Source organism: Anabas testudineus, chromosome 5 (genome assembly GCF_900324465.2).
Source record: "Anabas testudineus chromosome 5, fAnaTes1.2, whole genome shotgun sequence".
NCBI lineage: Eukaryota > Metazoa > Chordata > Actinopteri > Anabantiformes > Anabantidae > Anabas > Anabas testudineus.
In genome coordinates, this window is record NC_046614.1 from 13,002,919 (window position 1) to 13,030,141 (window position 27,223).

The following is a 27,223-nucleotide window of genomic DNA, read 5'->3' on the forward strand; positions in this document are numbered from 1 at the left end:
GTTGTACAGGTGTAAATGTAAGAACAGCTGGTTATTCAGGTGTAAGTATATATTCTGTTCATTCAGTCTTATAATATCAGCAAGTGTGTGATATTTATTTTCGGAGTATTTGCTCAGTTAGTGATTAATTAAGGAGGAAACGTCATGAATTCGTGTTTATTACAAATCTGTGTTATCATTTAAGTAGTCCATGTATTCCAATATTGACCTAAGGATGGTGGAAAATCCTGAGCTGATTCGCAAACTTAATACTAGTCCTAGAAAGACGCTGAGTACATTTACTCATTATTACTTTTGTCTTAATACTTTGATACCAGTACAGTGTTTTAGTGACTTTAACTTTCTGTTTCATTCATTTCATTCAAGTATAATGTTCATGTATTTGCACAAGGTGTTGATAAGATGACCATGCATTCATTAGAAGAAAATTAAGTTACAGTAAATAAGAATACTGTGTTTAATTCTATATAAGTAGGCCTGTGCTGCATAACGTGTAGTACACTGTTAGTACATTTGTCATACAATACTTGTTTCTAGTACTTCTCTCACCTCTGGCTGAATGTCACTAACGTCATAATAATTCAATAAGGCCAGCTGTTTCCATATTAATATTAAATGTAGGATGACAAATATTCACAGATTGTAGTTGAGGAAGTGGTTTTGACCTCATGCTTTCAGTTACACAATAACAAATTTTAAAGAAAACCAGTCAGTGTTTTTTTTTTTTTTTTTTTGTCTTAGGTACGGCTCTGTCTGCCGTGCTTTAACCCCAGTTGTCCTGGAGTTAAACCAGACTGGTCCATCAGGTTCCTCTGTCCTGGGCTGGAATTCACCACGCTAAGTGATGCTGGCTAAAATGTGAAGAATGTGCTGGGAAGAGCCTTTAGCGTGTCACCTGCCTTACGGCTCAGCTCTATCCTGGATATAACTAAACACGAGCAGCGTGTCAAGAGCTCGTTGGTTATTTTTAGACTTAATGATTTGGTTTCTTAATCCCACCTGTACTCGGTTTTTGAGTGGTGAATTATTTTATTTTATATTATTATCATCTTATTATATTTTATTTAAATGTGGCAGCCTATGGCAGCACACACACACACACACACACACACACTGTTCCTCATCCGTGTTCCAATGTATATTACACATCTACAGACACTAAAGTAAGAGGAAATGAAGATGGAAAGACAGTAAATATTTAGCATTCCCTTATGATGACATATGAATTAGTTGTAAATGTAAATGAAACTACAGATCATATCTGAACCAAATATCATTCTTTGTAAGAATGTGTACAGGATGTTGCACAATCTATTTATCTTTCACTGCTGACATGGAAAGGAATTTTATTATTTTATTTATTGTTTTAGTAAACACAAGCGAAACACAAACTTGCAGATATTCACTCTTTGGTTCCACACACGGTGCTGGTTCTGTGTCTTCTAGTAAATCTTGGTGAAAGAAAATGAAATGCAACAAGTATTAACTGCTAATGGTTCTGTTCTCATCTGCAGCAGAGGAGAGATGCAATCTTTCAATTAAAGTGTTGAGTTCAAAGTCATTAAGAAAATCAGTTTTTGTAACTCTTAAACTGTTAAAAACTGAGTGTGTCAGGGACAGGGAGGTGTCTGCCCACTCACTGCTGCACCACTGTCCATTACTGAAGCTCACTGGACGACATAAATAGCCCTAATATGTCCATGCACACATGCATACAAGAAAGCATTAACAATAACAATAGGTCTCTGCCATGAATAGTGAATAAGATATGTTAGGTACATGTACAGCAGCACACACGCTGCACTCTGTCCTCACCCCTCTGGAAGTGCTTTAGCTTCAGGTATAGAGAGAGAGCAGAGAGAGGCTTTGGGTCGCGTTAGTTGCAATAAACCTTACAAAAATCAGTTTCAGCGTGCACACTCACATTTGCATTCATTTGTTTCTCTTTATTTAGTTTGAAAATTTGAATAGGTATCTTCCCTCTGGGAAGATGACTGTCATAATGTTTATCATGTACTGAATAATACAGTATGAAAATAATTAACAGAGGCCATTGTGATACTGAGTTTAATTAAAAAAGCGGATTAATACAAATTGCTTACAGTGTCAGAAATGTATCGTGGGCTGAGGGTAAGTCAGAAGTATAATGACAGCTGCTTTCATTTGATAGTGAAGCAACAGGTAGCTCTCAGACACACGGGGCTCCACCTGCAGGCAGCTATCTAATACCTCAAGTCCGGCACCTGTCTAAGGGTGAGTGTGTTCACGTTTGTCACCTGAGATTCGAGCGTGCTAATATAACTCAGCAGGGATTTCAGGTGACATAGCTTCTCTTGCATTTGCTCTTTGTCACGGCTCCACTTGTTGTCTTTGTGCACGTGGAGATGGTCAAGGAAATTGCCAAGCAAATCCTTTTGCATTTCCAAGAAGCTTCTCTTTTCACATTTCCCCTTAATAATTTACAAGTAGTCTGTGTTGAGGCTGCTGGTATGAATGATCGTACTTACTGAAAAAGCCAAAACTACTACAAAAAATAATTTCATAATTAATTAATTAATTAACTAAATTGCAATAATCATAAAGATCATTCTAATCACAGATTGCACAATGCTGTTTTAAAAAACGTGTAGATGTATTTGTTTGCGTGTACTTTAGGTTTCCACCAGTTCTGTTTCATGTCTATCAATAAAGCCAACGTATTTGAGCAGGACTGTTTGAACAAACTGGTTCATCTTTCTGTCTGTGTTTGAAAAGGCACAAAGCTGTGGAAACTCTACCAGAGGCTTTTGAGAGTGTTGGACACGCTGTGGTGATGCAGGGATGGAAGTGTCAAAGAGCTGACGCTAAGCTGACATCTACTGGCTGAAAAATGTTACAACCAAATCAAAGTGTGTCTTCCCTGATCTCGTCTCTCTGCGTTTGGTCCATTTGTGCAAACGATGAAATAAAATTAAGAAAATGTGGCTGCTTTTGTAACATCACAGATGTGAAGATGTTCAAATCAACTTTTTTAAATAAGTCACAAAATATAAATCGTGCCACCATCACTTCAGATGCTGAAGTTAAACCAGGTGAGCTGGAGGGTCAGAGAAACACTTGAACAGTGAAGTGTTCAAAACTTCAGGGTTATAACTGTACTGAGACGCATTGTTGTTTTTTGCATTGCATTAAAAAAACCTGAATTCTGAATTTATAGTTCAGAATGAAGGTTCAGTTGCTTAAAACAAGCTGTCTCCTACTTAAGGGACTAATTTGATTCCTGGCTCCTAATGTCACCTATGGAAGTGTCCTTGGGCAAGATACTGATCCCCAAGTTGCCCCTGGTGAGTCAGGTCAGCTGCACGGCAGCTCTGCCACGTTTGTGTGTGTGATTGAGAAGCAGTGTAAAAGTGCTCTGAGTTCTAGTTAGGTAGAAAAGGGCTATACAGGTGGAGACCATTTACCGTTTCACCATGATGCCTGTTCTCTTTCACGTTTCTTTAAGTCGCTTATTAGGCTGGAGTTAGCACCAAAAATGTTTGTGATGTCACAAATAATGTCTTAAAATTAAAAAAACATTACCTGATGTGATGCCACAGCTGAATGGCACCAAATGGTCTAACGTTGGTCCAAATCAAACCAGCACACCCAGCCAACATGGGCCTGTACCACCATCTATTTTCATCCCCATGATGCCAACATGCATGAATTTGCACCAAATATGTGTGGCAACAAGCACATTATCCAGCTCATAATGCATATTAAACAGCAACCAGGAAGCTTAAAGGGAACGGTGTGCGTCTGGATGGCCGACACACACACACACTGTAAATCACGACTAGTTTCAGGGTGTGGTTTGTTATTGTTGGACTGTTTTGGCTCCAATTAGTGACAGCATCCTGATCAACCGTCCACCTGTTTTGTGCCACTTCATAGTGAATCTATTGTTCTTTTGTACGGAGACATCCGCTCTGCCTGTCAGACATAAAAATGATAAGTGTTTGTTAGTGTAGGAACTAAACTACACTGTAGTTTCAGTTTAGAGATAAGTAAGTCCAGACCATTTATATGAAACCCCTACGGTTTTTATTACTTTCCCTACATATAAAACATTTAAAATTGCACAAAACCATCTAGATATATTTAGATAAAATAAACATAAAATTAAAACATAGGTTATGATATAATATGAGTGATCTGAAAACATACAGAGACACAATACAAATGTTCTGAATCAGAGGATAAACCACTCATGATCCGGAGTTTCTTATGGTTCATATGTTAATGTCTGTGTGTAAATACACACACACACACACACACACACACGAGCTCAATTCAAATCTCAAAAATAGCGCCCACGTGTTTGTAAGTAATCCTCCAGCTGCTCAGAAAAGGTGTGTCGCCGGCGTGACGTCACGGCCGTACCTGAGTTTCGGTGAGGAGAGGGGAAGGGCCCAGCGAGGGAAAAACATTAGTTCTTCACTGTTGTCCGACATGAACCTTTCTCTTGTTGTTGTTATCAGTCAGCTCCGTCGACGTGATTAGCGATGATCCCTGGTTAGAGGGAGTCTCTTTTTTTAGATTTGCAGAGGAAACAGGGTTTTATTCCGTTTTTTTTTTTTTGTGAGCAGGCCCAAGAGGGAAGACCTCTCCAACTTCCTGGTTCGCCACAGGTATGTGTGTCGTCTAGTTTCGCGTTTGGAGACTGTGTTGGATTTCTGGTTTTGGAGCTCAGTGCAGTTCTCAGCTTCAGAGACACGGTGGCCTGTTTTAAGGCCCCAGTGCGCAAACAGTAGGATGTTCACTCTGAACACCGCCTGTCAAAGAGCAGGCGCGCAGCTCTGAAATGTTTGGACGATCCGGACGCGCAGGATCTGGGTGAACACAGCTGCAGTGTGGCTCGTCATTGAGAGGCGTCAGTGTCCCTGACAGTCGGGGAAGTGGTTCAGGACTGACTGGTTTGTGTTCTCTTTGTCGGCCAGGATGTCGGTCACCCCTCGACGTGTTCGCCTGAAGCCCTGGCTGGTCGCTCAGGTGGACAGCGGGCGATATCCGGGTCTGGTGTGGCTCGACCGTGACGCCATGCGCTTCAGGATCCCATGGAAACACGCCACCCGGCACACACCGCAGCATGAGGACGAAGACACCATATTTAAGGTGAAGAGTGTGCGTAACAGATGCCATGATGACAAACTGAGAGTAAAGTTTATCTGGAACATGCACCTCCGGCACTGCCCCATAGACATCCATATGTTGTAGTCCACACTGCTTCATCCCGCTTTAAGCTCGAGTTTTGCGCATTAATGTCTTTTAGAAAATGATCAGTTCTGTAGCATAATCTGTAGATTTTTAACCTCTGGAGCAACATCTGGTTTTGCAACCCAGTTACATAAGGTCTGTCTGCGGCTTCTAGCAGGAGGCAGCAGATCTTAGTAAAGTTGTTTGCAGGAGTTTGACTGATGAGCACATTCAGTCTTCTTTGGTTTTGTGTTCTTGTACCTTTTTAGAAAACTAAATGAGAAAATGAAATAAAGATTCACAGAAAAGAGGAAGCCTGGTTCTGAAACACCAGTTTTCTCCTTCCACTTTGCATAGCTGTAAATATATTTTATGGTTCATAACAGTCAGTAACAGTGAAAACTTCATGTTCCAGGATCTTGAATAAATGATACGAACCCAAAATCGTGAATCATCAACTGTAAAATCATAAAAATGTACAGATCCTGTATTGAGCCTGTGATATTGATACCTCTGCCTGCAAGGCATGGGCTGTGGAGACCGGGAAGTTCCAGGAGGGAGTCGATGAACCCGATCCTGCAAAGTGGAAAGCTCAACTTCGATGTGCCCTGAACAAAAGCCGGGAATTCAACCTCGTCTACGATGGCACCAAAGAGGTCCCCATGAACCCTTTGAAGATCTATGACGTCTGTGACATCCCGCAGCCTCTCAGTAACCAAGGCAAACGAGAGTTGTTCTTTTTAATATGATTGAATTTCTTAATATTCTCAGCGAATCTTTAATAAACAGCTTTAACTTTACAACATTTATCATCTTTTAATGCTGTTTCTCGCCACACAGGCTCCTCAGATGCTGGCTCTTGGACTCCACATGATGAAGATGGCGGTGAGGAAGATATTCCAGATACACCTGAGTCTCTCCCTCCATACCCGAACAATGGTGAATGACTTCTCCTCGTATTAATGTCCTAGCAGTACAGCTTTGAAAAAGGCAAAGCAAAGGAATAGGGTTTGATTGCAGTCAGCAACAATCGCACTTGATTCTTCTCCCTTTCCTATTTTAGGCACCAGTCCTTCCCCTCTTATTATGTGGTCCCCTATGGGCTCAGACTCATCTGTGCAGCCTCCAAGTTGTCCCCCTTCAAATGAGGTATGGCCCAAAGAGGAACCAGTCAAAATCTGGCCTAAAGAAGAGCCCGCTGATGTGGAGATGGACCCCACACCGCTGGCTGACATGCCTCCTGCGCCTCTGCCTGACCAATCCATGCAGCCCCCTTCTCTACCCGACGCCATGTTTGCATCTCCAGAAATGTGGATCAGTTCCCTCCCGAGTAAGTGTGTCCCACTGCTACTACTACTGGCGACTGTTTCCTGCAGTGCATGTGGTGCTCTAGTGAGTATTTACATCAACAATTATTGTGGGATCAAGTCACAATAAGCTACAGTCCCTGTGCTTATTATTATGAAGGAACACAGCACAGTTTGGCTTACTGAGTGTGTTTTAAAGAGAGAGAAACTAAAATGATATAATATTAGATTATGACTCTTAAAGTACACTTAACCTCTCAGAAGCTTTGATTACTTCAGGTACATCAGTGTAATTTGGTTTGAATTTCAACGTTTTTGTGTGAACTGTCCCTTTTTGAAGACAAATTTCAGTAATGCACATAATACGTGGTTCTAACGTGTATCTACGCTTGACTGTGACCCAGTGACGGACCTGGAGGTCCAGTTCCAGTACAGAGGGAAGGAAATGTGTCCCACCTTGACTGTCAGTAACCCACAGGGCTGCAGGCTCTTCTACGGAGACCTCGGCCCCATGGTCAACCAGGAAGAACTGTTTGGGCCAGTGAGCCTGGAGCAGTTACGTTTTCCAACCACCGAGCACATCACCAACGACAAGCAGAGGGTCTTCACAAATCGTCTGCTGGATGTGATGGACAGAGGTCTAATCCTGGAGGTCAATGGCCACGATATCTATGCAATTCGTCTCTGCCAGTGTAAGGTGTACTGGTCTGGTCCCTGTGCTCCAAATTCAGCTGCACCAAATCTTATAGAGCGCCAGAGGAAGGTCAAGCTCTTCTGCCTGGAGTCTTTTCTCAGTGGTCAGTGGGATTTCCACTGTACTGTTTGTCAATTAGTAGAATGAGATGATGATTGTCTTTGCAGAGATGAAATAACTTAGTTGCGGCATTTCCTTCTGATTAACATCTGTGTGTGCCATGCAGGTGTGATAGCGCACCAGCGCGGCCAGACACCAGAACCCCCTCAGTTTGAAATCAACCTGTGTTTTGGAGAGGAGTGGCCTGATGGAAAGCCCAGGGAGAGGAAGCTTATCATGGTTCAGGTGAGAAATATGTGTCCTAATCTTCCCAAGATTATTAAGGGACAATAGAGTGAAGCAGACGTTAGACTTTTCAGTTCATCAGCAAACATTATCTCTTAAGATGTTAATCAAGATCATTTAGATGAATATTCTGTCAGCTGATTAATCTCTGGACTGTAATTAATGCCCCTATTTCACCATGTGAATTAAAAAGGTATACTGAGGTACAAACACCGTTTATTTCTATATTTAATTTCATTTCAGTCTCTTGCTGTGAGTTATATTGGTCCTCTGTCCCTCCTCTGTCCTGCAGGTCATCCCTGTGGTGGCTCGTATGATAAGCGAGATGTTTACAGGAGACAACACGCGATCCTTTGATAGCGGCAGCGTTCGCCTGCAGATTTCAATTCCAGATATCAAAGACAACATAGTGACCCACCTTAAGCAGCTGTACTGTCTGCTGCAGACCCACCAGGGCCAGGACGGCTGGGCCTTGCCCCCAGGCCCAGGCATTAACATCGTCCAGGCTCTGCAGACACAGTGAAGCAGCTACTGTGACGCTGTGAATACACTTTATAACATATCTCTGTATGTTTCACACTGCTACTGAGAATTAGCCACTCTTAGCGACAAAGTACTTCAGTGTAATAATATTAGAAGTGTGGACATTATACTGTAGGATTAATTTGCTTCTTTTTTAGCTTTTCTCTCGTGTGTCTGTGCTGTGATGATGCTTGTGTGTCTATTGTAGCCGTGCTCTTGCTTTACTCTGCTTTTTGTGGACAGATGTGGTGACTGCATGGGCCAAAGTCCTGCTTGCTGCAAGGCAACATTTAACATAGTTAATGAGTTACAGAAATCTCCCTGTGCCTTATTTATCCAAAATGGGTCAGTGACTACTAAACTTTCCTCATCATGTATAAAAAAGGGCAGAGTCCCTTTTATCTTTTGATGTTTTATATATTTTGGAGAATTGTATCCAACATCAAATAGAAATTTGGAAAAATGTAGGCAAATGTGAATTAAAGGATGGATAGATACATCTTTCTGCCATTCTTGTGTGACGTCCCCTTTCCTGATGTGCACATGTAATTAAAAGATGACTGATATAAAGTCTTTTTTTCAAGTATCTATTTGCTGGTCATCTAGTCTGCAGTTTAGTCTTCCGTCTTTTTATTTTGCCGTTTATACTGTATGATATCTTTGTGTTCATATCTGTGATTTTAAGCCATGTGTTGTATCCAGGCAGCCATTTTACTGGACCACATTAAGCTATCTCAGTCTATTTTCATGTGGAGGTCACTGCACTCTGGGGTGCTAAATAACATCAAATGGCTAGTCGAGTGTCTGCATTTACCCCACAGTTGTATTTTATCAATAAAAAAGCCAAAATAAATGTATTCATTCATTCATTCATTTTCCACATACAACAGATTTTTCTGGGCAACGAGACTAAAACTGTAGTGGACCATGCAAAACTAGTTTCTAGTCAGGTTTAGTTTCCTCATACCTTTTTAAAAAGCTGATAAGCTGTTGACTCTAGCTCTGTAGTGTTGACATCTAGTGGTTAAGCTGAACAGGGTAAAGCCTTGGATCAGTAGACTAATAATGTTATGTGTTTTAGTCTAGTGTCAACATCGGTAGAGATCCACGTGCTAAATGTCCAAATTGACTATATAGTATGTTAGCAGCAGCTCTTTGTCCCTGCTGCCATCAGACTCCACAACTTGCATCACTGCACACAGCAATCTCAAATTTCACATTTAGCTAAATATCGATTTGTCTACAGCTTAAAGACACCGGATCCTTAAATATCATTGTCACCTTTAATTCTTGCACACATGTCGCACACACGCACTTTATTGTCTCTCTACTTTGTTTTTATTCTTTACTGTGTTATTAGTGTTGCGCTATTCAACATTTTACTGTATTCTAGCTTTGTATTTTTAATTGAATGTCATTTTTATGATGATTGAGAAATTCCTTAAATACTCTTCACACTCTAGAGTTGTATTCTGTTAAGTTAGTTATAGTAAATGCTAAGGTAACAGAAATAATACCAGGACATAGTAGTCATAACTTTCTTTTTGTTTAAAAAAGAACACAATGGAGGAGTTGAGGAACAATAAAATGTCTAGAAAATCAAAAAATAAAAGTGTGGTGAACGACCCTTTACATCTATTGAATCTTTTTTCATGCTGCCACTTAATTTATTGTGTTTACCACGTGTTCAGTACATAAAGAATTTGTTCTAGTTAATGTTTATCAGTGGGATTTTCTCCTCAGTTGACATAAAACCCAGATGGGTGGTGGTTTTATTGTGGAGCCAGTCAGTCAAGTGGCCTGACACTTGTGGTGGTTTAATCAAACAACGAACAAAGACGTTCACTGATAGAATCAACAATCAGACAAACATTGGTGAACTTTCCTGTTCACGCTGCCTTTGGAGAGTCTGAATCATAACATGAAGGGAGTTTTCCAAATCATGACCCTGAGGAGTTATTATCAGGACTCGAAATGAGCAGAAATTACATCTAGATTATGTCCAATTCACTATTATGTAACTTGTTGGCAATTGTCTGTGGCAGTTTTTTTAATGTGTTTTGTTTTGTTTTGTTTTACACCAGGAAGGAAATTAAAGTCACAACATAGCGACTCAATATTCACAAATGTAAAAATAATCGGGCACAAAAGTCGTCACTGATAGTCTCTAAAAACGTAGATCTATTCCAGGCTAAAGCAATTTCCTCCATATCTGGTAACCTTTGCTCCCATAGGATGCCGCACGCAGTATCATACACATCATTTTGCTACCAGCAGTGGACTCTGACCTTCACCTTTATGAGGAAGTCTTGGGTGTATCATGTCGCTGACGGAGGTACGGGACTAAAATATTTCTTTTATTTGCTCTACAACATTAATAATTCAGAAGGAAGGAACACCAGCTTTCAACTGCCGGACATCCAAGGTGAGAGCCTCTGACAATAGATCAACTAGAAACTGAATTTCCTATTAGTTTGTATAGTAATCTGTAGTGAAGGGGTGCTGAGCCGTAGCAAGTCATTTGACAATTTCCCACATTACTTATGGTAAAACTTACCTCAGGATATGTTTAAGTCAGATAAACTTGTATAATATTCTATACCAGTCACATTTATTTGTGCTTGAACTAGTTGAGTTTGTAGTTTTATTGTATCCACATGTCATTTGCCACTGTTATGTTACACAAGGTTTCAGCAAACCTGTCTTTGAAAAATGAAAGCTCTGAATATTCTGACAGAACAATCACAAAGTTGTTGTTACGCCGATCACAGTGCTGCGTTTCTAGGCGACCAAAGAGCACGAAGATCCTTTTATTACTTTGCTGCTAATCAGTAAGAGATTAATTCAGTGACTCACATCCAAAGATTTCTCAGACTCACCTTGAGGCTTTAAGCCTCAGTCAGCTTCGAATAAAGTCTGACAGCACAAGGAACCAAAACATCTGATTTGCTGTAGCTGCAGATTGTGCTCAGGCTGAAAACATGTGACGTTTGATACTGCAGGTGTGTCAGGCCACAATGTTCAGGAGTGACAGTCCCTTTGGAAATGACACCAGCAGCTATGCAGGATCGATGCAGTCTAAGTATGTCATTCACAGTTTTATCTGACTGATTGATTTCAATCTTTCACCCATCTGTAAGTGGATTTTACATTGTTTGCATTTTTCTTGACAGTGGTTATTCCACTATGGATGAAGTGTCATCACAGCTGTCAAGCCTGTCGAGGCCCAGTGCAAAGTCAATTTACTGTAAGTTAATACGCACGTATTTAACATCGCACATTTCTACGTCTGATCAGTTTTTTGTATCTTTCTTTTAAATGATGCTTTGTGTTGCAACAGTGCAGAGGAAGGAGTACGCAGCCTCGATCAACAAGATGATGGACAAATTTCAGTACAGAGTGGAGGTATCTTTGAATTATCTCTGTCCACACTAACGTGACCCGTTCTGAGCCGCGTCATGTTTAATGTTTTTCCTGCCCCTGTGTTACAGCACTTGTTCAGCTGCGACTTGGATGGGAAGGAGTTGAGAAGCGTCGATGATTGTGTGGAACGGCTGAAGCTGCTCGACGAGATGGGTCGAGTGTGGGGTCAGAACATGCTGCTGCAGGTGCGCGGTGCCAACCTGCTGCTTACAGACATCGAAACCAAGGTGAACCACATTAGGTCTCTTACAGATTGTGTGTGGACACGGGGTAGAAAGGTGAATCAAACAAGTTCCCCTTTAACGGCTGTAGGGCCTCTTCAAAATCCAATTAAGATCTGTTTCATCTTAAAGACTAAACCACCTAACCGCCATGACTCTAATCTTCAACTTGCAAATGTCAACAAAGTGATAATATTAAAATGCATGTTACAGTAACAGGTGCTGTGCTTTTTCAGGAGGAGCTGGAGTCCATGGCTCTGAGTGACGTCCTGGAGCTAAAGGCCGTGCTGAACGCTGGAGTGTTCAACTCGCTGCTCACATTGTCGGTAAAGCCCAAGAGAAAAAAGACCACAACCATCTTCATGTTCCAGTGTGAGGATGTCAGGGTGAGAAGCAGCTCATGGTATTATCTGCAGCATGGCTGACATGAGAAACAAATGAATGAATGTTTTCCTCTTGTTTACAGGCTGATTACGTTGAAAAGGATCTCTCACGAGCTCTGTCACGCAAGACTGAAGATCCAGGCACCAGGTGAGAACCTGCAGTAAAATGACCGAGCACATGTGGCAGACTTGATGACATGTGGCAGAATTGAACCTTTACTGACTGAGCCTCCTTTCGAAGCAGAAATGCAGGAGATGTACCTGCAAACAAAGGCGTGAAACACTACGTTAATGCTGAAGCAACCCCTAAACCTACAGAGCAGAAGCCTCAGCAGGTTCATGCAGGACCCCACTGGGCTGCTCCTGACTACGGTGAGTGAAAGGACGCACGCAACTGATTATTAATGATGGGTTCAAAATCAGTACAAACCTTTCATCATTTTTCTGATTGGAAATATAGAAGAAGAAATGTTTTTACCTGAGGAGGAGGAGGACGAGGACGAGGCTTCAACACCCAGACAGGAGGCACCATCGCCACAGTTCTTCACCGCTGAAGAAGACATGATGCCTCCAACACGTCCGTACACAGAGCTGGACAGGAACGTGGTGAGTGGCCTCCGCCTGAAAGGAATATGTGCAAACTGTGTGAGATCTGCTACACGTTTTGCAGGAATCATGTTTGGACACATGCAGGAAAAGCAGAATACAGACTTGTTCTTTTCTTTCTTTCAGGATCTCCTGAATCATACTTTAGGTGACATTGAAATCTTTGCGGGACAAGTAGCTGCAGTAGTGGCGAAAAATGCAAAGAAGAAGAAGAAAATGAAAAAAGGAAAAGGTAATTCAATGAAGCAAGTGAAGGCTGGATCTAAATGACAGTATATTTAATATCGTCTATGAACAGTGATACAAAAAAGTTTCTTCTCGTATAATATATATTTTTTCAAGCCATGGAGGGCATGCCTTCTACAGAGGACTTTTCAGGTTGTCTCCACAAGATCAAATATGCTTTCAACCTGCTGGTATGTGTCCTCAATCATATTTCTATGCTTTCATCGTGGTCGGCGCTGCTCGTGACGAGACGTGTGAATGAAAATGTGATTCGCTCATTTTAACAGGGGGAGCTCAAAGGAAAGATCAGCAATCCCAGTGCTCCTGAATTTGTGCACTCCCTCTTCTCCACATTAAGATTTGTAAGTCAGTTTGTTGCTCATTCATTTTTAATGTTAGCAATTTAGAATAACTTCAACACGTATTTCTTCTTTCCTCCCCAGGTGATTTCTCACTGTCCTGACGATCTGCCTCAGACCATTGTGGCGCCGCTGCTGACGCCACTGAGTATCCGTCTCATGAGTGAAGAGGCCACCGCAGAGGAGGATCAGCTGTGGCAGTCTCTGGGAGACGCCTGGAACATCCCCAGGTGAGACACTGAACACCTACTTACTATCTGCAGTAGATCAGCAGTGAGCTGCTGTGTGAATGCGACGCAGTGTAGTATAGTAGAATATAATCAGTTCGGACTTTGACAATGTCACCAGTACCCAGTGGCCTGAGGATGATGAGGACATCCCAACATACACACCCGTGTTCTTTGATGGGTGGCAACCCCCGGATGTAACTGAAGCATCTACGTTCAGTAAACCTCAGAGCAGACAGATCGCACAACCTGCACCCAACCAGGTAAATCAGTTTAACATCAGCACAGATGTAAAGGACGTTTGTAAGCAGTACAACGCTCTTAATTCTAGCTCAGGTTGAGGAAGAAGTGAAGAAAAACAAAGTGGTTTTTCTTTGCAGGGTTCGGATAAATGGAAACCAGCCCCTTCTCCACAGAAAGCACGGTATGATCACACACAGAGAAATTCAGCAGAATGTGAACACTGTAAAGCTCAAACTTACATTTCCTGTTTTTCTATTCTTTCAGCTCAGGTGAGTCAAAACCTCGTCGCATGAGAGTTTCACAGGACTTTATTTCAAGGAACCAAAGAGAGCTCACCATCAGAAAAGGAGAAATAATTGAGGTCAGTATTAATAACATAGACCAAGTACTCTTGGTGTACTTACTCCTCATCAGTACTTACTTAGTACTTACCAGTGATTACTTACTCACAGTTCTTGAACACTGTGTTTTCTCTGTGCACAGCTGCTGGACACGTCAAAGCAGTGGTGGAAAGTGAGGAACAGCAGGGGAGAGGAGGGCTACGTACCCAATAATGTCCTGGATGATCATGACGAAGAATCTAACGAGGTGTGACATTCTCATTTCAACTTTATCATTCGCTCTGTAACACTGTATATTAAGGCAGATAGTGTAACTAAATAGTAGTAATATCCGTCTGTAAACCTTTTTCATAGGAAGATGTGGGTTCTCCTGTCCTGACGAAGAAGTCCAAGCCTGCAGAGGTGAAAGCCTGGCTGGAAGACAAGGGCTTTAGCAAAATGTAAGTACATTTAACGCTTTCCCTGCTAGAATGACGCCCACTGGTTACTGACGGTTAGTGTTGCTCATCTCTTGCAGCACCGTGCGCTGCCTGGGCGTGCTGAGTGGCTCTATGCTCCTGGGCATGACCAGAGAGGAACTGAAGTCCGTGTGTCCGGAGGAGGGAGGACGAGTCTTCTTCCAGTTACAAGCTGTCAAGTCTTCCATGGCTGTAAGTGACAGACCACAGTGCAGCTTCATTTGTGTCCACTGTCCACTATCACTCTGATAACTGTTGGTGTAAACACACACACACACACACACTCTTCTGTTTGTTTTGTGTGCAGGCTGCCATTTAAGTGAGACCAGGAAGAGGACGTTGAAAGTCATGGACACAGGTCACCAGTGGTTAGACGCTGTTAGCTTTCAGTAAACGTTAAGTAATAAGGTGAGATTAAGTTTAACACAACAGGGAATATGTATCATAGCATGCAGTCGTTTCAAAAACATTTTGTCACAGTCATAAGAAATGTGCTAAATATTGTACCAAATAACATAAATGCTCTTTGAAATGTAAATAAGTTTAGTTGTCTGGTATCACTCAGATCAGCATGTTTAACAATTACATGTGAATAAAAGCAAATGATGTCTAACTCTACTCTACTGTATGTCTGAGTATGACACTGTGAAGTCTGGGGCCTGATCTATGCACTTAAAACCTGTAAATAAAAGCTGTGTTCAGCACGATGCAATGATTCAGTGAATAAACATGCTTTATTTTGTTGTTCAGACATTACACATGAATTTCATCATAAACATATCTGTAAAACAATGACAGTCTATCTCAGGCAGTAAAATGGCTACAGATCAATGGACACAAAGTTAGGCAGGATTTAAACAAAAAAAAACCTTTTAAAGTGGCAAGATGGTACAAAAGCAAAGACACTGAGAAGAGTATGAACTAAATTCAAACATCAGTATTTGTAATAAATGCACTGTGAAGTTAGTATAGAGGAATTATTTTAGTTGAATGACTCAACGATAAAAAATATTCATACATATGTTTATTAATAGTGAACTGTGATGTTGATTAATGTTTGTGAATAACTGTGTTTTTGTGCTGGCATCCAAATGACTGATCCAAACAGCTAAGAGAGAGAGAGAGAGACAATCAATCAATAGTATCTTTAAATGTTTTAACAACAAAATAATCATGCGATAATCGATTAATCTCAGTGGAAATGATCAAAATTCTCTAGTTAGAGCTTCTCAAATGGAAAGATTTGTTACTTGAACTTTGTTTTCTATAGTAGTAACTATATATATATATATTTTTTTTTACAGACAAAACAGTCTGATTAAATATTCTTGCACTATGCAGAGTTACAATGGGAACTTTTCACCATTTCATAGACAACATATAGTCAGTAAATTAGTCAACAGTGAGAGTAATTGTAAGTCTGAGCTCTGCCTTTGCTAAGAACAACACAGAGGTGCAACAATCAGAGAATAGTATTTGTGAGGTAGGCCGCCGTGGCTCTGTGGTGACTGTAAAAGAATGGGAAACAATAAGTTCAGTAAACAACCAGTCGTAAAGCTGAATGGATGGAAAACTCCATATTCTACGTTATATCACAGCAGCGCGCTCTGTCATTAACAACCTATTCTCATCTTTATCTTCCAACATCATACAAAGTAGTCAACAGGATGCTGTCAAACATTAAAGCTAATGTAAAGCAAATAATAACGAAGCTGCAGTAAGTAAACAGGAATACACTGCTTCAGCCTGTGGGCGAGTGATGTCAAGACAAGGCATGTGGATCACAGTCTCTCAGTAGTTCACCCCGATGGAAAAACAGACAAGTTTTCAGACAGCGTGTGCTGAAATGAGTCTTTGCACCCAACAAAACCACAAAAGGCCAGTTCTACTGATGCAGAATAAGGATTAGTTGTTGTATATGTAAGCGTGTGTTTCTGTGTCTGTCTGGCTACTACAGAGCCCTCTGGCTTTAAAATAAGGTATCAAGGTATAAATCAGGTACCTTTCTATCATGCATGTTGCTGATATATTAAAAAAAACAGGGATTACTGGGAACAAAATGAAAGTGGAGGAAAACAATAACTGTTAAACAAGCACAACAGACACTAAATATTGTGTCTAATTAGCAAATACAAACGGCAAAACTATTTTTATGACATAATATTAATTCACGACGGTCAACAGGAACAAACCTTGACATCAACATATTGAGAATATAAAATTTCTTATCTGTATATCACCTTTAAAAAAATACATTTTATACATGAAATCCAACGATCACACAAAGTCCACCATGTTCAGCGCACAACTCAGGTGCATCCCACCTAGAAGCTACTGCACTCTTGCTTAACAAGATGGATCGCCTGCCGTATAAAGCAAATTCGTCAAATAAAGGCTGACATTTTCCGATTCATTCTTTCCATCCAGTCTTGGTATCGAATTTCACTGGACAGTAACTAAAGTCTGGCTTTAAGAAGAATGCTCACAGTTTGATGGGAGTGACCGAGTGGTGTGATAACATGATGCGTGTACAATAAGAACATCTGAGGCATGTGATCCCAGCTTTCATCAGATCTGGGGAAAGTTTAAAAAATGCTACAAGAACCATGCAACTGTTTTAACCATGTCCCAGCACGGTCTGCTCGTGTCTACATGGTGAACGATGCTGAGTTTAAATCTTTTTGCTGTAATATTCAGTGCAAACCGATTTCCGACTCTCTGAAGCTGCAGCCCTGATTTACTTAAGATGCTTTACATTGCAGCTTGCTGTAAACAACGTCTTCTCTCCTGCCTTCCATTTTTCATGCAGGCATGCAAAAAGCACTCATAAGCAAAGAACTAGAAACAAAGCAACTTTCATCCTCAAACAAAGGCAAAAGCTTTTTTAGACCAAGCATGCAGCAAGGTGGTTTCATTTACACTGGCGAAGATATTCCAACAGCATAGAGGCCTACTGTGTGTAACTGAGGAAAAATAGACAACACTTGATTTGTATGCTAAAGAGGAAAAACTTCTTACATGGAAACAGTCTGGATAAACGTGGGCATGCGGTACCCAAAGCTACTGTAGAAAATGAAAAGGCACTATGAAGTCTTGGATTAGTGCATATGTACATTGCGCTGCATGCAGAGGGAAAAAACTCCATGACTTTCTAGTTTGTTCACCGGGAAAGGAATGAGAGTGATCAGGGTCCTAAGGAAGGACGGAGGGTCCATATCTTCAAGGTGCTGGGAGCGAGTGCTAAATCCAGACATACGGCTCACACATGTGGATGAATTGTAGATTTAACTGCTGTGGTTAAAATCTACAGTTCACATTCCCCTTTATACCATCGAACCGGAAATATTTTCTACAGTTTCTGTGTTTTTTTTGTTTGTTTGTTTTTTTTACATCAGCGTCGTCCATTTGCAGTTAAAGCGCACCGTTTCCTGGAATGTTTATAGTCAACCACAGGAAGTCTGTTTTGTCTTTTACATTGAGTGTTATAAAGTGTTAGATTTCTGTTCATTTGTGAACTGATCAAAATCACAGAAAAAAATTAACCACACTGCGTGTGAAGTTCAACACTGCAGCATTCAGACAGCTTTACCCTCCTGTTTTAGGACTCTGATTTAGTCTCCTCACGCTTTAAGGCTAAAACAGAACTGAGTCCCACCTTCATCAACAATCTCACTGAATTATAATTAATATATTATATGTGTATTCCTTCATTACAAGGTTGTATAACCAAGATGAAGAATAGTAGCATTAAGATTATATGTATAAGCAGCATGACTATAAAATGAGAAGAGAATAATATTTAAAACAGATTTACTGTTTAAATGTGCTGGTTTTTGTAAATACTACAGAGATACTACATGCTGAGTAATGCGATAAAAACATACCACACAACAACATCTGTGTGATTACTTGGCGGCTTTGGCAGGACAAGATGCAAAGTCAAACGCGGACTAAGAAATAACGAGAACATTGTTCTAAAGTGTCTCCAGTGTGGAAAACATGTCCTTCTAATGTTTCCCTGCTGTTCATTCACAAAAAACTTGCTGCAGGGTAACCCTGCTAACCTTCTTCATGCTGACTGAGTCTCAGTATGTGACAAAGAAAGAGAGACTATAAAAAAAAAGCTGGGGAAAACACAAAATATACATTAAAAGTAAGAAGTTAGGATGAATCAGAAGAAGAAGTGTGCTCTGGCTCCTCTGTATCCTTGGCTTTTTGGTTCCTGTGTAGCTATCAGTGTGCAGCAAACTTGTGTAGTTACGAATGGTGGTGTTTATACTGTAAGTAGCCCAAACAGCAGAATTACTCTTACACTACATCCCTTCAGTGTCATGCTGAATGAACCACATGGATGGGGGTTTACAACACAAGACAAAATGATTGTCTTTTCAGTGGCTTCCTGGCAGAGGACCCATGGACAGAGAGTCCTCCTCATAAATAGTGTCCAGCTCTTCTGTGCGCACGGCATGAGTGATGAGATTAAGCTCCTCAGAGAGGGTCTCGCTGCGGTATGCCACACGGATATCAGGAACGTTAGTGCGCCGGATGTCGTTACTCTCAGGACCTTCCTTGGAATAACTGGGACCCAACCAGTAGCTTTTGGCCTAGAATTATAAAAAGCTACATGTATTGGAAGCTCAGATATGAGCTATATACAAAAGAATAACATAACCCTAACCCACAATGTCGAAACATGCATGTCAAAAATGTATATATTGATTAGATAAACAGAATGCCTTTTCAAGTAGTTTACCTTGTGTGAAAACCCACTCATGAGGACACTGTTTCTTGCCAGCTCACACATGTCACAGGAGCTCAGTTTCCACACCTGAGTAGCAATGCTGTACTCCTCCATCAGAGGCTCCTGCATACCATCACACACACACACACACACAGACACACACATATATTGTAATGTAGCCTCATCACTTCTGATGATGTTTTTGAAATGTATAGCTTCAATGTGGAGCTTTAACTGACCTTGGTGAAGTGGAATTGAAGAGGATCATCAGTGGACAGAGACACCATGAGGCCTCTGGACAGATATTCTGGCAGTGGGTTGCGGTGGTAACTGAGAAACAGGCTGTTGTTACTCAGTGGTGACATGGCAATGCCAATTTGAGCCAGATAGTAAAGATACTGCAGCACCGGGGCCTGACAGATATCAAAAGGAAAGAAATATAAAAGTATTGTATTGTCTTTTTTTCCTTCTCAATGTTGTTCAAACCAGTAGAATTGTTACTTGTTTATGTATTCAATTGTTTCAAGACATGGTTTCTCTTGTCAATTAATATTCTACCATGTCTGTAATAAAAAGGAAAATTCACCAATCTTTTAGCAAGCTTTCTAAATGAGTTTTACAAGACATCGTGAAAGTTACACAACCAGTCCAGTGTGTCCTTTTCTGACCTTTCTTAGCAGCAGCCCATGAGAGATGTTCTCAGATAACATAAAACCTGACACCAGGTGGTGGATCGGCCCTGCCTCCCCACAGTGAGGTCGCAGGACAAAAGTATGGAAGCCTCGCCGCCTGTGTCAGACAGACATAAAAACAAACGTTAAGTAAAGACGCATATACACTGTCCGTCCAAAAAAACAAGTCACACACTCTAATATGCGGGATGATGGGTGCATTACTTAATCCACTTCTCTTCTTACCCTGATGCACCCATCACTCTGGAACAGGGTAAATGTGGACTCATGAGACCACGTGACCTTTTTCCATTGGACAGTTCTTAACCCAGTTTTAGTAGTTTCATCAATCTCCTTAGATGTTTTCTTTGCTTGAATTATACCAATAATTTAACCCTTCTGAAACAGATTAACATCTTTTCCACAGGATGTGTCTTCTGTAATGGTTGTTTAAGAAATAAGAAGCTACTCACTGCATTAGTTAGGGTTCAATAACTAGTTGCCAGCTGAAAAATAATCATCCATGCAGTAATTATCCAATGGGAGGCTATTACCTATTTGCTTAGTTTAATAAAGGTGGTGACTTTTTCATGCGTGTGTATTTGGGGTTTGTGTTTTATTGGATTATTACTTAAACAAATGGTTGAGAGATCAAATTAACTGAAAGTGGGCATCTTGTGAATTATGTGTCTAGCTGCTCCATACCTTCTCAGGTGGTTGAGTACGGTCATGTTGGCGTAAGTATAGTAGAGGTAGTAGGAGTAAGGTGGGTTGTCTTCTTCTGTCCAGTTTGCTGGCAGTGGACTGTCAAGATTAAAGATGTGGTGCTCAGGTTTGGACTCATCATCCACGCTGTCAAAGCCGACCACCTATTAACATACGTGTGACACAATAAACAACATTCAGCTGTTTGAGTTTGAATCATCAGGATAGGTTTTATTTTATTTAATGTGATACGCACATGCTCCAGGAAGAGATGCAGCTCAGGATGACTGCGAGGGTTGATTGTGACTTCGTACAGTGGCATGAAGATGTTCTCCAACATTTCCTGGAAATTAGCCAGCTGCTTCTTTGTGTGGTAAACGTCACTGAAGAGGTGGTGATTGGAGAGTGTTGATAGTGGAGAGTGTTGATTTGTTGATATCACAGAAATCATTACTGTTTATTTGGTGATTTAAAATGTAGGTTTCATTGTAACTGGCTGAAAGCTGAAAGATGTTTGCACTGATTAAGAAGTTACTTGTATTTGGTTTTCTCTATTAGAAGAGTCCTCTACTGATTTAGCAGTGCACTATATATAACACTTGGATTCAGACTGAACAGTATAGAAAAAGTTTTAGTGTTAATTTAAGCTTATGAGACAAATGTAACCTAAGACATACACCACACAAACACTTGATACACAACTTGCTGTGACATTTTGTTTTGACTGATCTAAATATTAATTAAAGGTAAAGCCAGACAATAAATGAGAAACTACTTACAACAAACGAGGCACCTGGACAAGCCAGCGCACATTATCAGAATACACGAGATGTTTGACAGCCCACTGAGCCAACTTATCCCATTCGTCCCTGGAGCGTCCGTAGATGGACAGACGTAACTCTGAGTTCTGGTACTTACTCTCCTCCAGGTCAAACATCACCTCCTGTACAAATAGTAACAGAGGATTTTGATGAGTGGTTTTTGTAAATTATTTGGAAAAGCTGAAAAAAATGATCCATGAGCTCTTTCACACCTTCACTATGTGTGCAAAGTATTTTCCTTCAACATAGTTGTCAGTCTTGATGAAGATCTCCCGGAGGATGGATTCTCCAATAGGGTTGTATTTCGCATTGAACTTGTCAAACCGATGGAATGTGTTACGATCCTGATAAGTACAAACAACAGTATTTATTTTTTTTCATAATCTCTTAAAATAATAACGCTTTTAGATCTTGAACTGCCTCTCCCGTTCTCACCGCATGCATATCGAGAGTGTCCACACTTAGGTCAAAGGCTGTGAGGTTCATGCTCTCAAACACGTCCTTGAGGGTCTGACCCTGGCCATTCTCAATGTGAACAATCTCCTCAGGGTATTTCTTCATGGCTCTCTTGATGAACCGCAACAGGTGCTTCTGGTTCATGCAGGACGATGCATGTATGTGTGTGTCCACCTGGAATCAGTCCAGAAAAGCAGCAACAAAGACAAAGCTAACTTTTTATGACAGAATATTTAGAAAAGGCAATAGGTTTAAACAACTTTTATCAGGCAATTAATTCATCAACTAGCTAAGCCGTCAGCAGCTGGCATATTTTGGCTCTTGCCTTTCGTATGTTATAGAAGTCTCTATGAGGAACTTTCTTCTGTGCTGCCAGTTCCTTCATCTCATTCAGAAGAATGTGCATCTGGAACTTAGAGCTTAGGTACTGTAGGCGACGATAGCAGAAAGACTTCCTGTGAACAACATAGAAAGAAACCCAAATATATTGCATTTAAACCATACGGTGAGCTACAAATATCTGAAGAACTATACAGTGAAAGAAAAACTCACACTGGCCCGTTGATAATGAGGGCCATCATGACATTCATGTCTGCAATATACTCCTTCAGGTCAGGATATGGCAGGTCCAGTTCGGTACTTCTACAGAGGAATTGATTATAAAGTTTTACAAAGAAACTGTTTTAAGAACGTGATTTCTTAAAGGTTAATAAATTCATACTTGTCCATGTTGTTTTTGTTGGTATAGACATGGACAACTCCATCCACCATCTTGCACCCATATCCTGTATCTGCCGGCATATTCTTGGGGTCCTGATTGTCATAAGGGTGCGTCTCTGAAACAGGTGGGTGGACAGGAGCATCTGGGAAAACAGGGTGGGCATTTATTGATCTTCAAAAGTATTCAAAATGATTAACAATGATACAGGAACTGCTAAGTTGAAAGTGACAAAGAGTAGAGGCTTGGCAAGGCTCTGGGTGTGTCTTGTGTTTTCATTTTGTTTTGTTTTCAATCTGGAGTGGTCTTTGCAATTAGCTCACCCATACAAAAGGAACAAAGCTATGATTATCATTAAAACAATTTAAAATAGACAGACTGCAGACAGAAGACACTCTTGTTTAACAGTGTGAGATTCTATCCTTTTCTGAGAAACAATTTCTGCCCATGTGGTGTAAACTATGTTCAATGTGTGCGTGTAATACCAGCATCTACTGGAGTCTCTGGTATATCTTCATAGACTCTCAGATCAAGAGGCTTCATCCCGAGGTCCTGCAGGGCATGAGCTGTGGTTTTACAAAATGACTGCATGGAGCGGTTTATGTACTTCTCCCGAATGAATAATGCCTTGACCACACACTTTGCAGCATCTACGAGGTCAGTGAAGGGCACCTGGAGGGATATCATCACACAGCTGAGTGCACACACAGTGGAATTTATGTTAATAGGTGATGATTTGACTTCTAAGCAGATAAATAAATAAAAGCTTCTCACTCCACACTTTTCCTCTCCTGTTATTGAGACCCGCTGGTACTCTCTCTCCATTGGCATTTCCCTCTCCTTAAAGCCATCATCAACAGTGTCCTCACTAGTCTCCTTCATTAACCTTAAAGAAAATCGATAAAAAGTAAATCAGTGTTTAAAACAAGATAACCAAGATGGAGGAAAAAGGGATGAAGACAAAGAGAAGTAAAATGCAGATATAAGAAGGAAGTATGGTAGAAGAGTAAATGAAGAAGAAATAGGTTTAGTGTTAGGCATTAATGTAGTTTAGTAATAATAGCTGGTCCCTCAATTAAATGCATATTTTAATGCTTAAATCTATCTATCTAAACTACAGCTACAGTATCTCTATGTCACACTAAACAATACTACTACAGAAGCGACATTTTTCTTAAAAAACTGTTTGTAGTTGAACGTTTTTTTATTCTTTCCTGAAGTTTTCCTACAGAACGTTTCTTAAATTTTACAGCAGTTTTTTACTAAAAGTACTGAAGTTGGGAACCTACTTACGGCTGGTGTGTACTTCTGTAAATAGTGTCAAGTGGACTATAATCACCACACAGGTTTTCTAATCAAAATCTAGAAATATCTCAGTAATAACATGACAATAAGTGTTAAAGCAAAAGTTATTAAACCCTATGTCACTGAGGATTCTGTCATGAGAAGAAGCTACTTGGATGAGTAGTAAAATTATTCAACCTAACAAGAAGGAGGTCCAGTTGCCATGATTCAACATCCAGATTCTGACAACATAATGTATGTTCATTAGGTAATTCTGTATGTCAATTTTAATATACGGTATCTGCAATCGCCTAAAAGGTTTGGTTTTATGGGGCACTGGGGTTAATAAAATATTGACTTTATATTATCAATGGCAAGATGTATCTACCATATAAACAATCAGTAGTTAAACTACAGATTTGCTAATGACCAGAGGTGTAATTTATGACCAAGACAGCACAACAAATTATGTTCAACTTATGTAGAGAAAGGTTAAATCAGTACCAGTAGAAAATGCAAATGCAGTCTCATAAATGTAGACCTTAATCACACTAAAAAGGTTATTTTACTTTCTAAAAAACACACATGGTACCCATTTAACTATCTATCTGGTCACCAGCAGATGGAGAACGTGGTCCATCTCAATATGGTGATTCAGTGATTTTGGAGAAAAGTAACTATGTCAGTCCACAGTGTAAAACACTGTAGACTAGACATTATTACATAAAGTAGTGTTTCCCACAGAATGGGATTTTACCTGAGGTGGGTAAGAGCAGCAACAGAATGACAACATGGTGTACACTACAACAAACTAAAGTCAATTTAAAAATAAAATGAACAGTAGACATCAATAAAGTGTGCTGTAGATGTATACATAGCAGAAGACTTAATATTGATCATACAATATACATACAATACAGCGGGGTTGTATTAAAGTCTGTCTCTACAGCAACTTGCGGAAATCACATACACCGATAACAGCATGTTTGTTCTGTCAACAGTTCATAGAATTAAAATTATTAGCAACAGGCGATCTGAGCAGCTGTTTGACATTTTAATTTGCAAAAAAGTAACCTACAGGCAGAGCAGAGAGCAGGGAAAAAATCTTAATGGATCACAGATGGTGTCGTTCGCTTGGACAGACAAAAAAAAAAAGGATGGCTAAATATACTTGGACAGCCCGCCCACGTAAAGTGTGTGTATGGGAAACACCTTATAGAGTATTGAGAATAAACACTAAAATGTCTGGTAAGTAGTTGATAGCACAATTCAAAATGTACAAGCAAGAAAACAGAGAGCAATTCTAAGACAAAGAAAAAACCAAACAGAATATTACTGCACAAGACATACATACTGAAGCAGAGCTCACTCACTCTAGGTCTGCTGCACTGTCGATTTTCATGAAGTCCTGTTTGGCACGGAGCAAGATCTCAGGCTCAAGCCTTGGGGTGATATGCAGCGGCACAGAATAGTGTAGGCAAGGCAGGGGGGCAGAGGGGCATCAGAGATAGTGAGGAAGAAATTAAGCACAGATAGAGTCCAAATATATGCACATGTGAACACACTCATACACACACACTCTCTCTCACAGACAGGCATACATACATATGCACACAAAGCATTAGGCATTAAATAATCAAGATTATTGACATAAACAGAAAAAAACATCATCAGTTAGTAGTACTAAAACCTGGTAAACAGGGGTCTGTGGGAGCGTGCCAGATAACCACCCAAACAATTGGCTTAGTGGTGCAGATAGCATCAACCCTGGCAACAGAGACAGAATCCACCTCCTCATAAAAGTAAAAGAAAAAAAAGACTAAAGAGAGCACCAGGACAGTTGCCAGCTGGCAAGTTAGTTACCCCCCAAAGTAGCAAACTGGAAGCTGATGAGTACATGGACGGTGGAGAAAGGAGGGACAGCTACATCTGTCTGAGGTAATGTAAATAGTTTATATAACTGCTTTGTGTGTGTGCTCTGTTTGCATTTCCTCACTTAATGTCCTGGCTGATTTGCCTCTCTAATCGGTGCCGCCGCTCCTCCAGCTGTTCAATGGGGCTGTCCTCTGGGAACTCATAAGGAGCGCTTCGCATCTCACTCTCTGCCATGCTGCGTGTGAACAGCTCCTGGAGTAAAGTTGTATCATATATGACAACACAGAATAGGAAACAGGTATTATGGATATTGTGTACATATGGACGTATGGGCGACACACATAAACCACCTGTTACACTGGAATAAATCCATAAATGTTCATTAATTTGATAAATTGCTTGTATTGTCTCCACTATGGGCAGAATTGTTTGCTTAACAAGCATTGTGGGCCAATCAAGTAAAATAGATAGGGAACTCCAGAAGAGAGGAGTGAGAGAATAGAGGCCCACAGTTTGAGCAATAAAAGTAAAGGACAATATTTGATCTGCTTTATTTTAGCCAAATCTGAAAATACACAATGGTCTGTGTTGATTTGGATCCTTTGAATGAGTTTCAGATATCTCTGTATTTAAACTGGTAAGAAAATGAAAGCTGAATTTATTGTTAGTCAATGCAGAAGCCACTGGGATGACGTACAGTTGATTAGTTCTTTATTGTGTATTTAAGTTACGTTGGCTAATTTCCTGGCTCAGTTTAAGTTCACTTAGATTGGCTGTATATAGAACCGCTAGTTTAATCACATTATTTCTGTTTCATTAGTTTACTTTTTTAAGAAACAATTCTTACCTCAGCTATCTCTTTGTATTTTTCTTCCATGGATGTTCGCAGATCAATTGGATAGTGTGTGAGAGAAACTGGTGTACCAGGAAGGGATCGCTGGGGCTTGAGGGGCTTGGGCCCAGCTGCACCACACAGATCTGTAAGCAGACACAGACAATATGCTAAACAGTTATAGTAACACAGTGAGTCACCATGACTTCAAGATCATGTATTATTCATTTTAGGCTCTTTATATTCAGCCCTGTGCCCTGAAAAATATGAAGCAATGGAGTAATGAACTGCAAAAAATGAGCTTTCAGAACATGTTTTGAAACATTTCCAAATGTGCCATCATTCAAAGAAAAACAAACAAAACATACATACATATATACACACATATATATATTATAAGGTAATTGCTAGGTAACTGCTACTTTTGTAGAACTGCCAGGAAAAGACAACATAACATGACAAAACGTAACATGTAAAAACAACATGACCTAGAAAAAAGTAGGACCCATTATGAGTATGAAACATGTTGTCTATGGTAAGGGCCACATG

General features: G+C 40.4%; 3 protein-coding genes and 1 long non-coding RNA gene across 10 annotated transcripts in view; 2 read left to right on the forward strand and 2 right to left on the reverse strand.

Annotated features, from left to right (window-relative positions):
* Positions 1-4,398: 4,398 nt before the first annotated feature.
* irf6 (interferon regulatory factor 6) lies at positions 4,399-8,938 on the forward strand. The gene is made up of 8 exons (XM_026349292.2): positions 4,399-4,652; positions 4,962-5,136; positions 5,742-5,937; positions 6,058-6,156; positions 6,281-6,547; positions 6,929-7,321; positions 7,445-7,563; positions 7,856-8,938. Exons 2-8 carry the CDS (start codon positions 4,963-4,965, stop codon positions 8,084-8,086), a joined length of 1,479 nt encoding a protein of 492 aa, XP_026205077.1. The 5' UTR covers positions 4,399-4,652; position 4,962; the 3' UTR covers positions 8,087-8,938.
* Positions 8,939-9,073: 135 nt separating this feature from the next.
* Positions 9,074-14,846, forward strand: eps8l3a (EPS8-like 3a). Its single transcript, XM_026349291.1, has 19 exons — positions 9,074-10,510; positions 11,088-11,167; positions 11,259-11,332; positions 11,426-11,490; positions 11,577-11,735; positions 11,966-12,115; positions 12,196-12,260; positions 12,357-12,484; positions 12,573-12,718; positions 12,845-12,950; positions 13,061-13,134; positions 13,231-13,305; positions 13,387-13,532; positions 13,651-13,792; positions 13,910-13,953; positions 14,037-14,133; positions 14,256-14,360; positions 14,468-14,553; positions 14,631-14,846. Exons 2-19 carry the CDS (start codon positions 11,103-11,105, stop codon positions 14,818-14,820), a joined length of 1,917 nt encoding a protein of 638 aa, XP_026205076.1. The 5' UTR covers positions 9,074-10,510; positions 11,088-11,102; the 3' UTR covers positions 14,821-14,846.
* LOC113154875 lies at positions 12,257-14,542 on the reverse strand. 3 transcript variants are annotated; one of them, XR_003298071.1, is made up of 5 exons: positions 14,457-14,542; positions 14,205-14,352; positions 14,012-14,103; positions 12,591-12,733; positions 12,257-12,373 (listed from the first exon to the last, which is right to left on the reverse strand). It is a non-coding gene; the product is annotated as an uncharacterized LOC113154875 (long non-coding RNA). The 3 variants fall into 3 exon arrangements; XR_003298072.1 differs by lacking the exon at positions 14,457-14,542 and having other exon boundaries at positions 14,223-14,314; XR_003298073.1 differs by lacking the exon at positions 14,457-14,542 and having other exon boundaries at positions 14,219-14,290.
* Positions 14,847-15,294: 448 nt separating the features above from the next.
* The window catches only part of LOC113154871 (AMP deaminase 2), a 28,731-nt gene continuing 16,802 nt past the window's right edge, over positions 15,295-27,223 (reverse strand). For 4 of the 5 annotated variants that reach the window (XM_026349289.1, XM_026349285.1, XM_026349288.1 and 1 more), the window contains 17 exons: positions 26,690-26,820; positions 25,964-26,094; positions 25,341-25,409; positions 23,458-23,569; positions 23,169-23,355; positions 22,687-22,828; positions 22,518-22,607; positions 22,291-22,420; positions 21,945-22,139; positions 21,722-21,853; positions 21,468-21,631; positions 20,945-21,071; positions 20,689-20,852; positions 19,981-20,101; positions 19,552-19,725; positions 19,325-19,435; positions 15,295-19,175 (listed from right to left, as the gene is read on the reverse strand). In XM_026349289.1, the coding sequence (XP_026205074.1) occupies positions 18,960-19,175; positions 19,325-19,435; positions 19,552-19,725; positions 19,981-20,101; positions 20,689-20,852; positions 20,945-21,071; positions 21,468-21,631; positions 21,722-21,853; positions 21,945-22,139; positions 22,291-22,420; positions 22,518-22,607; positions 22,687-22,828; positions 23,169-23,355; positions 23,458-23,569; positions 25,341-25,409; positions 25,964-26,094; positions 26,690-26,820 (2,396 nt within the window). In that variant the 3' untranslated portion in view covers positions 15,295-18,959. The remainder of the gene's footprint in view (positions 19,176-19,324; positions 19,436-19,551; positions 19,726-19,980; positions 20,102-20,688; positions 20,853-20,944; positions 21,072-21,467; positions 21,632-21,721; positions 21,854-21,944; positions 22,140-22,290; positions 22,421-22,517; positions 22,608-22,686; positions 22,829-23,168; positions 23,356-23,457; positions 23,570-25,340; positions 25,410-25,963; positions 26,095-26,689; positions 26,821-27,223) is intronic. The other variant, XM_026349287.1, reaches the window with a different exon arrangement.